We start from the raw sequence: 18,587 nt of genomic DNA, 5'->3' as shown, positions 1-18,587 counted from the left end.
AAAAAACACTGTGATAGTATGAAAGTGACGATAAGGGAGGCTGTCATTCAGAAAAAATACCTGCATATGAAGCTGAAATGACCAAAAGCAGAACACAGATAATTGAACAAGATTTGTTTAAACAAGCATGCTTGCCTAAACCATATACATGGAGCAGCTGACATCAGTCCAAAGCCCACCTGTTAAGCCACGTTTGGATCTATATGGGGTGGTATAACTGCCATCGGCAAAGGGACAAACAAGATGCTACAACAGCTCAAATTCCTGACAGTTTTGTGGACTTCATTAAAACCTTTCACTTGCACAGAGACACTCTGGCTCTGTACAAAGTCCAATGATATTATGCTATACTCATCCATAGGTAACAGCTGTTCAGTTTGAGAACACAATTATTCTCCTGCTACCCTGCTGCTTCCACAACCTCACAGCTTTTCTCTTCCCTCCATTTCCACACTGGAGGGAAAACTGGCACCCGACTTATATTTGTTTTTCTTCCTGCTCTTATTCTGACATCTCTGCATCACCATAAATTTCCTTTATATCTGTACTTGGTATCTCCTTTAGAAGATCAAAAACCTTGAAAAGCTCCCCTTTTAGCCCTTTTCCTCCAGTGAATGCCATTTTCCATGTACTTTTTTCATTTCTAAATCATTAAGCCCTTTGGAAACTTATGATACTATCACTTCCTTCCTACTTGTGTCTGTATCTTGGGTTTTTATGTTCCAGCTTTCCTTCTGAATTATAAGAACAAGATGTTAAATCCAACTCCCTTTGTAATTCATAAAACAACAGTCCATTCCCAAGGCTAAGGAAATAAAACATTCCCATTACCTCTAGATTCATGGAACTCCAGCGTAACATGTGCATCAAATCCAAGGCTGAAGTAATTATTGAAGACACTGAGTGGAAGCTGTAATTGGATAATAAAAAGACATGTAAAAATAACATGAATTAAACATTCCATGTCAGACCAAGAATTAACTACTTTAAATTTGGCATCTCATGAAAACCTAAGAAGAAAGTGGAATATATTAGGGAAATGTATGCAGAAGGTTGCTCTGAAGGTTAGTAATAGCTTGTGGAAGATGATCAGATACAAAAGCATAAAGAACACAAACATATCTACAGTGCTTTATAATCATATATGTATCTTTGTAAACACATCAAAGGGTTCCTTATGTTGTCGTTGAAATTTCCCATAATGCTGCTCCACTTAACACGTCAATACAAAGGTTTTCCTAATTACTGGCACTTCAAGCTCAGCATGGCGAATGAAACTCAAGCTGTTTTCTTCCTGCTTCATATATAACCGGGAGCGACAGAAGTCCCAGACAAGAAGCCCTAATTCTACTGAGGATGCATGAGGCAGGGAAGCATACATCTGACCTCTTCATCGTTACACACGCCCAGCAGGGCTGTGGGGAAACAACAGTAGCATCTGATAGATAAGCTGGAAGTTATAACTGAGAAGAGGAAAGTGGTTCACAATATTTTTATTTTTTTTATGATAGTAACACTTTCAACATTTCGAGTCCAAATGACATATCACTATAAATGTGATCCCCTCACAAAGATTTTCCCATTCTTCAACTATCAAGATCATATGGAGACCCACACACAAAGAAGTTAAATACAAAAATACACTACTCCTTGCTGTAAAGTAGGAAACAGTTGGTATCCATTAGCAAAATCAAAGGAATAAAATTCTACATCCTGTTTTTTAGATTTATATCTCTAATTTAGAAATGGATGGTGGTCACAAGGTTGCTTGTCCTGCCACCCCAGTTTAACTAGAGGAAAAAAAAAAAAAAGAAAACAACAACAACAAAAAACCAACAATGACCTTTCACATAAGATGCCAGGGATTTTTGCCAGGACTGGGTTCTTGAGGTAAAAGCTCAATGTCTGAGATTTACAAACAACAAATAAATGGCTGGTGTGTATTATGTATCATACACCTCTGGAAGCACTGACACAGGAAAAGAGCAAAAGGAAGAGATGCAAATAGAGAATTAAAAAGTTTTAGAGATTCCTCGCTCATGCATCTTATGGTGTAACCCAAAGACACTCTTAAGCATCCTATAGTCTCCCTGGGAAAAAGAAGGCTCTAACCTTACGTGCCCCATCCTCCAGCTCATCCTGTGGCAAATCAGGGTTGCGCTCAACCTGGAGATTCCAGCGGTCCAGCTGGACAATGGTCCCATCTTCTACATGGCACAGGATCTTGGACACTGGCTCATCTGTGTAACCCTGACAGCAGAGGGAGTGTCGCCACAGTGTCAGCCGCGGATAGAGAAAGCAAAGCAAGTCACTCCCCAATTACTTGGCAGACTTCCCTCCTTTCATAGAGGCCAGATCAAATGTTCCCAAGAATATCCCAAAATATTGCTGAATTTTGATATATCAAGCATTTTAACAAGCTATTGTTGAGGTACACAAGTCTTGGGCAGGCAAAGTAAGATCTTAAGGAGAGGAACTCTTAAGTGTATTTTCCTTGCCTGGAGTAACTCCAGTAGTGTAGTCAAGGATAAATACAGAGAAATAAAGTTTAAACTATGCTTAAATTAGAAGCCTGCATATCCTCATTACTTGGCCTCAGATACCAGGCAGATGCATCTATATACACTTTTATTACAACAACTACATCGTTAGTAATTCAAGATCCCAGACTGGAAATGGAAACAAACCATTCTGCCTGAGGCAGAGCTTGGACACAGCCCTGCCTGCTATATTAGCCAAAATGAAGTTTCACCCTACTAGACCACTAAATCAGACCAGCGAATTGAAAGCCTGAACATAAGGGTACCCCAGCCAGTGCTTACCCCACCCCAGTTGAGGGTGCGGGCAAGGTCATTCCCAGTGCCAAGCGGAAGAACAGCCACAGGAGGCGGGGGGCTGAGTTGCAGCTCATCAAGGATGGAGAGGATCCAGCCCACCTATAAAACAGGAAACGCAGAGAACTGTTAGTCAGGAAGATGAAAAGGGATGGGAAAATGGAGAGAGACATATTTTGATGGTATACCCTTTACAGAGAAGATCAAGTAAAACAAAAGGGAGAAGGAAAAATGATATCTGAAATTTAACTCTACAACTGCCCCATCTGAGGTTTCACCTTTTGGAGAACAGGTACAGCAGTTTTCATGAAGCTCCTGTGCAAGCAGCAGCAGTGGAATGTAAACACTGGCTATTTTTAACAGCACACAGAGTTACTGAGGAAAGAGAGAACGTAAGTTGCTGTTCTTTAAGCAGAAAATGAAAACACATAGAATTACACCTGGCTAAGGCTGCCTAACTATTGCTCTGAAAAATACTGTATGTAAAAATGAGTGAAGAATAATATGGACAATTTGAGATAATTTTTTAAGTGCCCTTATGCTCAAAGAAACTAAACCTTTGACAACTGTCATGGAAGAATACACACATTAAAACAGCATGGTACCTCAGAACATCCTGGAACTGGAACAGAGGCCCCAGATCAAGTCAAGCATGGACTTACTCACAGGTCTCCCATTCCCCAGAAAAGAGACCTTAGTGCTGAGTTATTTCACTCAGTGCAAAGCATAGAATATATATATTCTAGTCACACACACACAGATACATAAATAGAAGACTAAAAGACTAGAATAAAAGACAAACTCTAATACTCAGGGTTGAAGACTTTGGGTTTGAACAAGGAATCTGGCTCTCTTCTATCGTAAACAGGTATTTTAGAGAGCTGTTTCTCTCTTCTGTCCCTATTCTAGACTACATAAAACTTTTAAATACAAATCTAGCCAGAAGGAACAAATTACTGTAAAATATTTTGCTTTCATTAAATGGTAATTTCCAAGGAGGTAAAAAAGAGTTGCTGAAAATATTCTGAAACTTTTTATGACTGAAATTCTTACTATAAGAGGACTATTTCTTAAACTATTTCTCACCTTTACAAAAAGAAAAACCCTAATTAAAATCTGTGAAAGAACTCATGCTGCATTTTTAAATAAAAAAATAAGAAAAAATAAACATAAGATAAAGTTTGACTTTTTTTTTTTTCCTGATGCCAGTGTTCAAAGATGCAGTCCCTACTGGAAATGTGAGCTTTTAAATAAGACATAAAAATGAAATCCTGACTGCAGCTGGGCAGGATTTTTCCTCCCCCAAATATGGTGGCAGGAAAAATCCCCAACTCCCCATTACTATGATTTCAAATAGATTCTTACCCCAAACTGGGATGAAACTGGAGCTTCACAAAAGGCACCCAACATAACATGGGCATTGGGAACCACAGTTGGAATCTGAAGGACTGGAGAGGGGGTGGCCTGATAAATAGACCAACCACCACTCTATTTAGTATTCCAGGGTATGTCTTTCTCCAAGTCTCCTGAAGAACTTTAATTAAGTACAAATAGCATTTATCAGACACTTATTTATCATAAGCAATTGTACAATTATTAAAGCATTCATCTGGGATGTGAACCCACATTAGAGCTCATTGTCTGACAACAGTCATCTGAATCACTTACAACTCTGAACTTGGATGTCACCAAGTTCAAATGTTCCCAAGAATATCCCAAAATATTGCTGAATTTTGATATATCAAGCATTTTAACAAGCTATTGTTGAGGTACACAAGTCTTGGGCAGGCAAAGTAAGATCTTAAGGAGAGGAACTCTTAAGTGTATTTTCCTTGCCTGGAGTAACTCCAGTAGTGTAGTCAAGGATAAATACAGAGAAATGAAGTTTAAACTATGCTTAAATAAGAAGCCTGCATATCCTCATTACTTGGCCTGAAGTTACCTAAGTAACTCCATTACTTAGGTCTATCATAGGCATCATGGTAGGATTAAGTACAGTCCTTAAGAGATTTTCAGAGATAAGTAATCATCTACCTTTCAAAAATCTATCCTTCAGTATTGATAACAGGAGACAGAATAAAGAGTCCTGGTAACTTCGCTGGGGCCAGGACTTCTTAGAAAGTCTTTTGTCATTAGCCCTTTGTCATTGCCACTGACTCAATCCATACATCTGCACCTCAGCCTCCCACTGGTGCAAGCTGCATTACACCACCTACCACTTTTGTAAATGCTTTTAACTTATAAACAGAAACTTCAAATTACTAATTTATAAGTACAACATTACTATTTAACTTGAGGTCATTTCTAAACCTTGCACATTAGTTTTACAATCAAGGATGACAAAGACTTTTATTTCCCTGTAAACAGAAAACGCCTGCCTGCTTTGAAAGCAAAGCTTTCCACTTATGCCCTGGAAAGGAACAGCAAGCAGCGATGATGGGAAAGTTACAATAAGTTCCGATTCACCTCAATAATGCAAGGTAACATCTGGTCTCATTGAATATTCACCAAGTCCGTTTGAACCAGATTTTTCATTTCTAGATGTAATGGCTTTGGGAATAACTAGGTATTAATTTGCTTCAAACTGAGCAGCAGCAAAGGCAATAGCGGAGTGCTGCTCATACTAATGAGCAGGTGCTGCCACCTGTCGCTTACACTGCTCAAAGGGAAAACGATGGTCAGACTCAAATGTAGTTGCATTCATTTCTATTTTAATATTTTCAGGATGAAGATTTAATTTTCCCCTTATTAAAATATTGTCTTCCTCAGATGGAAGCTGCAAAGAATTTCAGAAACAGATTGAAACTCTTTCTGGCAGCCATGTCTTCTGCTAAAGCAATGCCTTGCAGGTTTCTGAAGGAACATTCACAATTCAGTAGTATCTTACTGTCCCAGGTACCAGCAAGACAGTAGTCAAATCATGTATTTTCTTCACTCTTGCAGAGAAAGCATTGGAATTAATAACCCCTACAGCTGGTGTTTTAGAAGAACCCACAGAAGCTGAACAGAAAGTTCCCCCAGAAATTCAAGCAGAGATGGGTTGAGTGTTGGTTCAGCTCACTACAAAAACAAACAACAAAAAACCTCTCCCTGTGCCCTAAATATCTACATATATCTATCCTGGCCAGCCATTGCACCTTGCAACCAATAATGCATTTTCCTTACTGTACTTCTGGTTACAACTGTTATCAAGTGTTATCATGTTTGGGGAACTGATCTTCAGAGTTAAAGGTCAGGTTGTCAACTATATTTTAAGCGCTCAGTGGCACAGACTGAGATTTACCTAATCACTGGAAAGAGTAACACAGTTGTAATGCCTCCATTACCAACTCTTGGCCTCCAGGCCCTGAACCACAAAACCTATCTCCAACTGAGGGTGCCTAAATCCTTTAAAGATCTGACCCTTTTCGCTTGTCCAAGAATGCACAGAAATTCAGTAGCAGAGAAAAATACTGACCCTGTATCTGCCAGATCCCAGGCTAGTAGTATGATGAATGCAATATCCTTCCTTACAGATGCTTTGTAAATAAAGTGGGGAAACTCACTTTCTTTAGGCACAGAGGACACCCTATTTGACTGCACTCAAACATCATGGAGACTATAGCAGGAAGGAACAGAATTAAGATATAATGGCCCCCAGACACTGACTTAACTTAGTAGACTCTCAGATCTGTGTAAATAGTGAGAGGAGGCCAAAGTTAATCTTTAGGGTTTTATTAAGCTGTTTTTATTAATCTTTAGGCATAAAGCAGATAGGATATTAGGATCTGACCCCATCACTACACAGGCCAGGCCACGCACAGAAAATCTTGGAAAAAAGTAGATTTCACAGGCATAAGATACGTTATCTGGCTCTGCGGGGATCGCAAGGTAGGGAACCCACAACTGCAAGAAATTTAATCTCTCGACAATGGCCGCGGGGCTGCCAGGCGCCAGCCACCTACCGTCCCGTCCCCGCCGCAGGCGAGGATCCGCAGGTTTGGCACTTTCCTGTACAGCTCCAGCCTGGCCAAGGGAAAAAAGGAGGGAAAAAAGGTCAGAACTATGGTGCAGGCACTTCTTTTGCATTTTGCTGAGTGACAGTTTAACCTGACGCTTATTGCGTTTTCAGATATTCATTACTAAGGGCATGGGTTGAGGCAGAAAAAAATAAAAAACAAATAAAAAATAAAACCAATCTCAGTGTTATTGAAAGCCTCATCAATGAGGAGGCATCAGCCCTAGCAGCTCCAGCAGCATGAGCCCCAACCCAACCTGAGCCCTGTGGCTCACTTCACATCTTCACACACACACAAAACCACGAGGATGTGAAATGGGGCCTTCCTCCGTGGCTGGGCAGCACCTCCTGATCAGTTTCATGTGTTCCCTTGCTAAATCTGAAAGGCCCAGATTCTCATGTTTGCTCTGGAGATGACAAAAATCTTTCATTTTTCTCTTATCCTAAAGCAAACAAATATAAACATTGAGATTTTTAAGCAAAATTTAATGTTCCTCATCAGGATTTGCTGAGCCACCATCTCTGAAGCATGTAGAACATGACGGCTCCTTCAGCTGGTAACTGCATTTCTTTAACACCACAGAAGGCAATAACATCTAACAGAGCTCTTTCTCTGGATACCTCATCTAAGATACCAACAGGAGAGGCAAAAAAAGCACCCGTTAAAAACTTGTTCCTTCAGTTGCATGAAAGAGGCATAATGAAATATCTCCCAATGGAGGAGGTACATTCACACCTAGAGACCTGAGTGACCAGAGGATCTAATGCTCCTTTAACTCCATTACACAGCTCTGAAAATTCTATGTACACTTTAAAGCTTCTATACATCATGAAGGGAGCAGCAGTGGAGGTGTTTCAGCAGGGAAAAAGGCTTGTGTGCTCTAGAAGTATGTATAGCAAATACTTGGACCGTTCTTACACAGGTAAATATTTGATTATCCTTGATTACTATATTTTTGTGCTGCCTAACTTGTGAAAGTAGAGCTGAACAGATGGTTGACTAAAGCAAGTATCCCTATTTCCAATACCATAGAAGGATGGTCTCTTAACCCTTAGCAGTGAGAATCATCCCTTTCTAAAGACAGGACCTCCATCCTCTGGAAGACACTTCAGAGCTATTGCCCAGAGAAGCTGGGTTAGTACTCAGCAAGCAGAGGTACTTGCATGCTGCTGTCATGTATGGAAATCTGGAGACAGCCTCACCCCATTGCAATGCTTAGCCACTAGGGAATAGTCAGGTACTGTGGGACCTGCACCGGGTCCGTCTTGGAGCCATCTGGAACAGTCTGTCTGGGAGCAGCTCCTGAGCTCTTCTCACAGAAGGCACCACTGCAGCCCACCCCACCACCACTACCAAAACCTGGACACGTAAACCCAGTGCGCAGTCTACCAATCTGTCCACGCTAGACCTTTGACTGCTTTCCTGATAAGAAAAGAATTATGGTCTGCAGCACTGAAAGCTCAAGAACTTACGCATCTCTTGGCCCTTCCTGAGAGAGATCAAAGACCTGGCGTGGATTCAAATACCACATAAACATTTGGAGAACCTTGGTGCCCTGGGAAAAATCAAAGGAAGGGAAATTATTATTATTAACTTTATGATTATTAGAAGTAATAGTATTCAATATTCACTATATTTGGACTGCTTTTCTTTCTTCTGTGCTTTACAAAGCAAACAAACCAAGAAAAAGACAAACTAGAAAGCAGCATAGCAGATGGCTGCTCTATAGAATAGCGACCCACCAATCTAGGCAGGGTGCATATATATACATAGAGAGAGTAAATTTAACAACACAAATCATTAATGGTTCATAAGAATAGGTATTCAGGGTCAGACCAAAGGTTCAGCTCCCACAGCAACCTATTCTACTTCTCACCAACTGCAACAAGAAACCTCTGTTATTCCATACCACCCTCTGCCATCCATGACAGCAAGAAGTTGAACAAGCTTGTGGGAAAAATCACCATCACATTGAAAAGTGTCCTGCACAACATTCAAGCAATGACATTGCTTTGACTTCCACCATCACCACCATGAAAACTCATAACTGTAGCCCTCTACCACCTAATGAAGCAGAAGCCAAGGACTCTGGGCTACACCTGTCCCAATACTGCCTCACCCAGTGCAGTGTGGCCAGCCCATCATCTAAAGATATTATTTCTGCCTTATCAAACTCTTGGGTCCATATTCCAGATACTTGATTCCCTTCCTCATGTTCTGCCCAGACAGAAAGTGGCAGGATCTCTTACTAGCAGAAGAGGCCTATGAACCCCATGGGGCCAGTTTGTACTTCTAAGTAATTCAAGAATACATTTCAGACATAGCCTGGGGGTGCAAGTCAGGAATTTTTGATAGCTCCCCCTTCTGAGGGATGGCTCTTCTGTCTGACACCTTCCCCTAAGTGGAGAACCAAGAGTAGTAGTCAAAGTGCCTAGGAAAATGTATAAGAACAGAGAAAATAAATATGATGTTTGCTGTAGGTATTCTCCCAGCCTCAGCTATTTGCAGTTTATAGAACTCTTGAGCCAGATCAGAGTCCAGGACTTTAGTAACTTTCAGGGTTTCCTCTTCCAAATCTCTCCTTCAGCCCATGTAAATTTTTAGCATCGACAACATCCCGTGGCAAGGAGTGTGAGAAGGACCAACTTTTTTCTTTGTTTTAAATCAGTCTCTCAGCAGTTTCACTTGATATCCTCCCTAACTCTTCTAACAGAGGACAAAGCAAGCAGCAGCTATGTTATTCTCCATGCTCTATAGGCCTCTGCTATATCTTACGTCAATCTTTTCTTTTCAACTAGAAGACCTTGTTTATCAAAAGGCACTCAAATTATTTGATATTCAAAAAGTGGGGGAACTAATCTGCAACACTTTCACTTGGATAAGTTTTAATTCCAAGAACCCTAAGAAAGAAGTCTGATGCATGATAATGTTAGTCATTGAAACTTGGTTCTCTATGGTACAGCACAAGACTAGTAATTATTTTTTTAAATGACATAGGAATGTGTCATTTCACACTCACTAATTTCACTAGGCTTTCCTAATAAAATTCAATCACTTTTTTGATAAAAGTCTAAGACTTCATTGGCAATCTAAATTTTCTGTGGAGAGATGAAGTCTTCTGAAAACCTCTAAACTACCATTTTAGACTCCTTTCAAGAATCTGAAGATAGGAATATGACTGCTCAAATGCTCAAGTATTCATTCTACCCATCCAATTCCACTGAAGTGGAAAGGGCATTCAACAGCAAGGACCTCTTTTAAGGACCGCAATTCAGTTGCATAGAGTTCTTCCTACCTGACTCACCAGAAACTATTCTCATTTGCAGAAACACTGCTGTTAAACTAAAACTTTGTGACCTGGATCCAGATGATGTTCTTACCTGATTCCCTCCACTTTTTGGATTGACAAAGACCAGCAGAGGCTTCATGAGTGGAGAGGAGATAGGCTTTATCACAAATGGCCGCCCCTTGTTATCCTGAGAAACAGAAGCAAGAAACAGCTTTAGCAAAAGCTATGTATGTTTCCCTGGCATAATATGTGCAGGAGACCCAACCTAGCTCTGACAAAACTACCTCAGGTACTGGAAACAGTATGGCCATGTTAATGGGGTACTCAGCTGGGACTAATTTATCCAGCTGAAACAATTGAATAACATAATGAGAGGGGAAAAAATAACTTCAGGCCAGCACAAAACTATTTTACTCAATATTATTGCCAGAAAAACAATTTTTCACACAGCGCTAATCATGTGTCAGATAAAGTGCTATTTCTAATATGAACAATTTTCCAATGAAAAATAGAATGAGATAAACTACTTATTTCATGAATTCCATCTAACAGACAAGTTGTATCAACACTTACTTGCAGATGATCTGCTTGGCCTTGCCGGCCCTCCCACTTTTGAACAAATGTCACAGGTCAAACATGACATTTGCCTCCCTAACCCTGCAGGACACCAGAGACCCCACTAGTGAGGGCACTCTCCTGGGCTGTGGCAGACACAGATTCAAGTTTCTGGCCTGCAGTTCTCCCAACACCCAAGTGAGCACCTTAATAAGAGAGCTCTGGCTATGCAGAGGCAAATCTCCTTCCACATCTCCCCATGAGGCTGTTGTTCATCTATATAACTAAACAACTAAGCAGGGTCTGGAAACAAGGTCTTCTATAAGCTGTGTGGTAAATCAAACCATCAGATCATCCATCTGTTTTCTCTCTCTCTGTGGCCCAATGTCAATTTTCACAAAAACAGAACATTTCCAATATGAGATTTCCTGAGGGAGGGAGACACCCTCAAACTGGACCAGATCCTTGCATCAGTGCACTCACCGTGGATTTCACAACCCCAGTTTCACACCCCTGCTCTGCCTAGTGGAAACCAAGGGTCTGAGCTGAGTCTCTTACATCCCAAGATAATGCTGTTTCATTAGGCTGCTGATCCTTCTGGAGTCTGGTATGTTGTTTCTTGAAAAAAAACCAACTCAGCAAATAAAACTTCTCATACAAGTTTTATCAAAACTAATCTCTTCTCACAACAAATTCAATAGCTTGGAATTTTCCAGTGGGAAAAAAATATATTAAACACTGCATTAAAAATATTAAACTTTAAAGTCTACATTAGACATTTAAACAAAAGGAGCCTGATTTCCAAAGCACTTGAATACCTACTTCATTGCCTCTTTTGCTGGCTTTTCTTTTAAAAGACGTTCTCTTCTTTCGCCGTGTTGAAGTCTTTAATGAGTTCTACATCAAAAGAAAAAAGAATACATGAAAAGCAAAACAAAATTTAGAAGACAGGCCCAGACAGAGCCCCTTTACGAAGCTCTTCCATGCATGTCCACTTGGAGAATGATAAGAGTATCTGGCACATGCTCGAGATTTAAATTACATGCGCTGCATGCTTTACACTTCCACACCACCGTTTATGGAGAAAGCCACACACGGAGACCAGACTGGTGCTTTGGAACTGGAAACTTTCCCACGCTGTGAGGGGGGCAAAAAGATCAGATGCTCCCATAGACTCACATAACACCACATGTTGTACCTGCCAACCCTCCCAATAGGGGTAGGAGACGCCCGTTTCCCCTTCGGGGCTCCAGTCTCCTGCCCAATCAGGCTCGTCTCCTGGTATGGAGACCACCTGCATAAAGATGCAATAAAAAACATGATAAATGAGATATTTTTCATGTTTTTTTTAGGAAAGAAAACAACAAGTTTTAGCTCTGGCAACCATTATGACTCAACATAACGCAGGCCACCATGTCGTATGATGCTGGCACTGTGGAGTCAGTTCCAGCCTATCAAGAAACTTGTGTAATCATCTGCTAAGGAACAAACTGAATTGTTAACATTTAAGGATTTGGGTGAGGAGGGTGCTTGTGGGAGTTTTGTTTGCGTTGTTTTTAAATAACAATATCACTTAACTACAAGGAAAAAAAACCATAAAACTGCTTGTATTTTTGCAGAACCTATTAAAATAGAACTTGCATAAATCTATTCTCCAGGCTGGCAATAGCCTGCTCAGTGATACTGAATCAAAAGGCGTGATAAGAACAGTCAAAAAAGAGGAATTTTATTTTATTTTTTTAATTATTTTAATAATTAAAAGTCATACCTGCAGGAAACCCTATCCCTTTCCATATGATTGAAATTTTGTATTATAGGAAATACTGTAAATATTTTCTCAGTATTTCAACTCTTAGTCTAGCCATCACCAGGAAATAAAGACAGGGAATTAGAAGAAAGTTTATTGATTTTTTTCTGGCTTCAAGAGGAGAGCAACATCCACTCAGCTCATCCAGAAGTTCATTTATGTCCTGACCCTATTCAAAAGTATACCACTACTGAAAGAAGTCAATGACCAGAGATCATCAAATCTGTAAGCAGTGACACCTGTCCTTAATCCTACTTGTTAACCAACATTTACAAGAACAGCTTCTAGATTCTGTTTAATACCCAACCACCTCATCCAGAATTTCAAGTCTTCAGTATGGCACACCAGACACAGAAGGTAATGTTTCCGCATCTCTGAGAAGTTAAGATAAACTAACAGCTCTCTAACTCAAATGCCTAAAGACACTGTCCTCTTTCACCGAGACCAAAAGAAGCGTGCTGTAGAGCACAAGGTCCCAAGCTTTTTGTCACCTCTCAACATTCCTTGTGCTTACTGAAAAAAGACAAGACAGCTCTGTGGAGCAATTACAGAACATTTGCCCTTTTAGACTATATTTTGAAAGACCATCTAAAGAAGTGTTTGTACTCTTCCCTACTCTGATACAAAGTGATCCTGAAAGCACGATAAACCACAAAGACTGCACTGACTATGGAAGTGCATCACCAATGTCATCTGCATGGTCTTTCATTGTCTTACCTCAGTAGTCAGACTGACTGCAGACAGAAGTCTTCATCTCAATATAAAGGCACAGGACATTACTCTCAAAGCTGCCTGAGAGTGGGGGCCTTAGCCTAGTTTCTCAGCCATTCTCTACTGAAGGATTCTCCCTGGAGTGGGGCAAAACACATGACAGAGAGAGGAGATCTAGTCTATCTGCAGTCTTGCCAGTTGTCTGCTGAAAGGTCACAGGCTTATCAAGCCTTTTCCCTGTGCTTAACCCTCTTCAGGTATAAAACTGAAAATACTTATCCTATTGGTAAAGTGCAGTGAATTCTGCTGGTAAATCACAGTCTGTAACCCAAGTTAGGTATTGTATGAGGTAAGTACTTAATTGTACCACTGGAAGAAGAACTGTACTTGTTTTTCTACCTCTACAATGGATGGACCTAAGCCCAGTAAAATTCTTCCGGAAAGGGCAAAGACAGTTAGTAAAAACCTGACTAATTTAAAATAATAATAATAATTTAAAGAAGGTTTAAAAGTAGTTGTCATTAAATCCCATTATAATATATACATTACATATATCTCTTTTATATATATACATATCTCTTTTCTTGCTTATGGGTGGAGTGGGAAGAGGCATATAACTATGTTAGGGAAACAGTTTTAGTCTAAGCCTCCATTCATTATTATAACATTTTTCGTTTCCGAACTTAAAAAGGCAATAAAATATGCTATGTCATGACTATGTTATTTCACTTTTTTTTAAACATGCCTGCACCTATAGTGTTAAGAGAACTTAAAGCTTTGCTACGATGATTGCAACTGCATGTCCATAGCAGATGAAAGGCAAAAAAGCTGCTTAAACATGTGTAGGTTCTCTTTGCAAACATGCAGAAGAATAACAGCCAAGAGTAATCATCAGTCTTTGCACATTAAATTGCAGAAATGGATGCATACTACCTTGTCCACATAACAAGGTGGTGAGTAGTTTGTAAACATATAGTGTTATTCAGCGAAGTACCTGATAGCAAAGCATACCTTTAAATGGGCACCATATGTAAATCCTAACTTGCCTCTAGAGAGGAAAGCTTTCCTTTGTGGATGTCAGTTTGGCCATCTTAAAGAGAGATTTTTGGTGTTATTGCATGGTCACTATAATTCTAAGCAAGCTTAGATAGATGAACAGAAAAATTGGAGTCCTTTTTCTATGGTGTTGGGTGGTGTGAGGGCCACAGACTATCTCAAGCAAATCCAATGGACCCTTTCAACCTTTTCATTTACAACATTTCAGCCTTCATTTTCAAAGGCTTTTAGCATGCTGGGCTTCAAATGACATAAATAATGAACAGCCTCTGGGAAAGCCAATCTTGACCATCTTCTAGCTGCTCACAAACCACAATCAGACAAGCCAGCTGCACTCAGCAATTGAGGAAATGAAGAAATAAACTCAGAAGTATAAACATTCTCTAGCACTTTTTCAAGGTCCTCAAAGGAGGAGAAGAAAACACCATGTTTACTCACCTTGAACAGAAAAAAACCCCTGGAATTTTACAGTTACTGCCTTTGCCTTCCCAAACAGAAAACAGACTGAATCAGCCAGATCCTCCTTATTGTCCACTTTTCTCCCATAACATAAGCATAGCAAATCCATTCCTAGAGCTAGCACCACTTGGGCAACCAAACCTCACCTATAACAAACCACCACCAGTCAACAGGAGTGACCTACTTCACAAACCAGGAGGTGGAATTGATTTGAACTCCAAGAAATCAGAGCTGGTATCAAAATGCAGTTAACAGAGTACAGAAACACTGGAAATCAGTAAAGAAGTTACAGAAGTGGCTCACATTACGAATAACATGGAATAGATACTGGGAGTTTTCCGTTCATGTAAATGGGTCATTACATACAGGGCTACCACCGATCCCAAAGCTATTTGAAATGTTCTGAATATCCTTCATCTTGCAATCAATTTCTTGCAAGAAGCGAAAGCTCCTCATTTAGAATGTAGGTTGTCAGCAGAGATTTGTCTTTAACGAATTACACTATAATGTTTCATTACCACAACGTTGCTGGTAATCAGAGGGGGAGCGTTCTCTTTATTCCAGCCCAATATTTGAAAGGTGGTGACCCACGTTGTACAAACTAAGCATGGAAAACCATTTTTGTAGCAATAAAAAGAGAAATAAAAATTAAAAATCAGGGCAAGGTTTTGCTACAAAAAGCCATCTTATTTGCTTAAAAGAAACAACCAGCAAACAGGATGAAGGCACCACTAAAATCAATTTCATATGAATAGGGAATTCAGTTCAGGAGTTGCCTGTGACCAATGTAAGTAGTTAATTAGAGCTGAGGAAATAATTTATAACAAAAAGGCTTCTAGTCAAACTTATTCTGATTGTGGAATATGTAAAACAGATTGCTGGCAAGGCATTTATTTGCTATCTGAATTAACAAAAATTTCTGAATATTTTGTTTGTATTCTGTGGATTGAATGCAGTCAATATTTGATAGTGTTTACCAAACATGCGTATAGGGTGAAGAGGGTCAAAATACACAGAAGCAGAGCTGGCCAGAAACAGCAGGAGGGGAGAAAATATTTCTAAAAACAAACAAGCAACAAAAAAAAATAAGGAAACAAGACTTCTGCCAAAAATCTGAAAACACATCTGAAAGATGGACTGGTATTTTCTACAGCAATAAGGATGCATCCCCCAGAACAAACACTGCAATGGGCGCTGTTAAGAAGTTTCATGGAAATATGCCCAATGTCTGTGCTAAATATCATTTTGATCTATCTAATGCTTCAATTACTCAATATAATTTTTTTGCATGCTACTAACCTCAAATTTCAGGGACTCAAGTCATGATGGAAAAGGAATATTAGATTGAAGTACTTCCTCTCCACTCGTGACTCAGGCACACAAAGCTAACATTTTCTTAAAGTGTAACATTTAAAACCTTTATTTAAAAGCGTTTTTCCTATGAATTATAATTAACTGGATCAGATTTATTTTTTTATTTGAACTTTTCTGAAAAATTAATGCACAAGAAGATTCTCTAAAAATATTATAAAGAAGGTACCCTGCTTTTACCAAATGCCAAATCAAAAGAAAATTACAAGTGTCAATTTTTTAAATTTTTTTAACTAAAAATTAAGTTAAATAAGAATTAAAAAGCTCAAAGAAAGGCTTCTTTTAGTAAGGTCAGACATGCATACATCTATCTTATCTTAATGTATTTTCTTTTTATTAAAATTAGCATTTTTGGTTTTAATATTCTTTTCCTGATTTTGGTTAAGAGTATGGTGACTACAGTGTACTGCCAGCTCACAAAAAGGGATTTGGTAAGCAATAAAATTATATAACTGATACAATAATCTTTCTTTTTTGTAAGAAAATACACTCAATAGCATATGAAAGGGGGTTTGGTTGATTTTTATTTTTTTTTAAATCGTGATTTAAAACAATTTGAATGATAAATAAATTGGAAATGTACTGGGTGAAAAAAGATTTCATTTCCTTATCAGACCTAGGAAGAGGGTAGCACCTCTGGCCACAGGAAGCTGGTTCTCCTATCAGCAATCTCCCTTCTCCCATGCATGTGGGGTTAGCTGTAGTTAAATGTTTAGGGTACAGGATGCCCAAGGACCCTGACAGTACCCAGTCTCCAAGTCTGGATTGCAACAGTTAGAAAGTCCTTCCTAGTGGTTCCCAGCCCAAGAATCTCTACCTCATGGATCCACCTCCAGACCACGAACCCTTAAAGTTACCAATTCTATGGCTAATGCCCAAAGCAGAGCTTCCAGGCAGTCTGCCGTGAAGCCCAGGGACCAAAAGACTTAAGACTAATGGGCCATACGGTCTCTTTAAGGACACAGAAAAGGCACCGGCCTCATTTATGTGCCAAATACCACAGAGGTGCTGAAAATTAGCCAAGAAGATTAAGTCCCTGCCAAGGACTCTTCAACAAGAGAAGAAAAAAAAAAAAAAGATTTCTCTAGAGGAGGCTGGAGTAAAACTAATAGTGAAAAAAGAGTGTGGGGGAAAAATGCAAATGCCAAAGAAACCTTTTTTGTCAGAGGAGAGGTGGACAGGGATCTTGCCACTTGCTAGAAGTGCCACTCACAAACCTGACAGTCATATCCCCAGACTGTAACTACAGACAGACCAGTGTCCCAACTCAGACCTTTTTCTAGTGCCATGGGACTATTCGTGTCTTAGTGCTTTGCTTACAGCCTGAACTTCTCTGCTTCTTGTTGCCAACCAGGACACAGAGCCAGAAAGCCCTGGGTTACTTCCCAAGGAAGTACTTGATAAAACCAGCATTGCTGTCAATGGAGAAAAATCACAAGAAAATGGGAGTGGGGCATTTCAATGTCCCAGACACTATTCATTTCAGAAAGAAAAAAGAAAAAAAAAAACAAAACAAAAAAACCCACCACCAAAGACGACAACAACAACAAAAACTCAACTTGTATCAGTGTTTCTGAAATAAAATTTTTACCAGCATTTCTGGCTCCCTGGTATGTTCAGAGTGTGTTTATTTCTTTCAGTTCAACCTGGAGTGAAAACAGACTTTCAAAGAACAACATACTTCTTGCATGATAGGAATCCCCTTTTAATTTTTGGCCAGCTCTCTTTTGGATACCTTCTCTCCGTGTTGTGTTCACCACAAGACAGGATACTGTCTAAAACGTATGACATCCATTACCAAAACTTCACGTGAATGTTTTTGAATAGTTTTCCCCTGTATTTGCTCAGCTCTATTTAATGAAACATGCTTGACTGCCTACAACACGGGATTTCTTGCAGTATGCTCGCTGAAGTCACAGTTAGAGGAACAAACCTGAGCTGGATTTGCTCAGAACAAAAGTCATGTTTGGTGCTAATTGTCCCAAACAGGGAAACCTACTGAAGGGCTGGATGGAGGGGCAGGAGGATTCAGGTTCATAATCATCATGGATGTATGCTGGGTTTCAGGGATAGAGGCAGGGTTGAACGAGCATGCCTTAGTGAAGGAGTACCGAGCGGCAAAGCCAGGCTGGCCCTGCGCAGCCATACAGCTTCAGAAACAGACATCAGCATGCAGTTACCTGAGGTTTCTTCACCTTAATGATCCAGGTGGGAGGCACAATGACAGCAGCGTGAGCCCCCAGGGAACATGGCTCCTCAATGTGATGTAGCATGAAACAGGTGACTTTATTATGAAACTGGAAGAGAGGAAAAGGGTAGAGTCAATAAGGAGGCCAAGACAGACATAGACAAAGGAGAGGCATAGAGAGGAAGAAAAGGGTGAAAACCTGTCACCCTTACTTAAAAACCGATCACAGATTGAAGACCACAGCCTAGTTTGATGCAGCTAAGTGTATCGAGAGCCCTTTGGCCCTCTGAGCTAGCAGCGGCAGGGCATTGACGGGAGG

The 18,587-nt window shown here is 39.9% G+C and overlaps 1 protein-coding gene across 8 annotated transcripts in view; it reads right to left on the bottom strand.

The window, feature by feature from the left end:
* The window catches only part of DGKI (diacylglycerol kinase iota), a 230,807-nt gene that overhangs the window by 106,603 nt on the left and 105,617 nt on the right, over window positions 1-18,587 (bottom strand). For 4 of the 8 annotated variants that reach the window (XM_054808326.1, XM_054808374.1, XM_054808342.1 and 1 more), the window contains 9 exons: window positions 18,261-18,377; window positions 11,875-11,970; window positions 11,499-11,573; window positions 10,213-10,308; window positions 8,305-8,387; window positions 6,779-6,839; window positions 2,823-2,936; window positions 2,113-2,250; window positions 832-910 (listed from right to left, as the gene is read on the bottom strand). In XM_054808326.1, coding sequence (XP_054664301.1) covers window positions 832-910; window positions 2,113-2,250; window positions 2,823-2,936; window positions 6,779-6,839; window positions 8,305-8,387; window positions 10,213-10,308; window positions 11,499-11,573; window positions 11,875-11,970; window positions 18,261-18,377 — 859 coding nt within the window. The remainder of the gene's footprint in view (window positions 1-831; window positions 911-2,112; window positions 2,251-2,822; window positions 2,937-6,778; window positions 6,840-8,304; window positions 8,388-10,212; window positions 10,309-11,498; window positions 11,574-11,874; window positions 11,971-18,260; window positions 18,378-18,587) is intronic. The other 4 variants (XM_054808350.1, XM_054808367.1, XM_054808335.1 and 1 more) reach the window with 3 other exon arrangements.

The sequence above is a fragment of the Grus americana genome, chromosome 1 (genome assembly GCF_028858705.1).
Source record: "Grus americana isolate bGruAme1 chromosome 1, bGruAme1.mat, whole genome shotgun sequence".
Classification (NCBI taxonomy): Eukaryota; Metazoa; Chordata; class Aves; order Gruiformes; family Gruidae; genus Grus; species Grus americana.
Note: the sequence above shows the minus strand (reverse complement) of the source record. Positions and strands in the feature narration are given on the sequence as shown.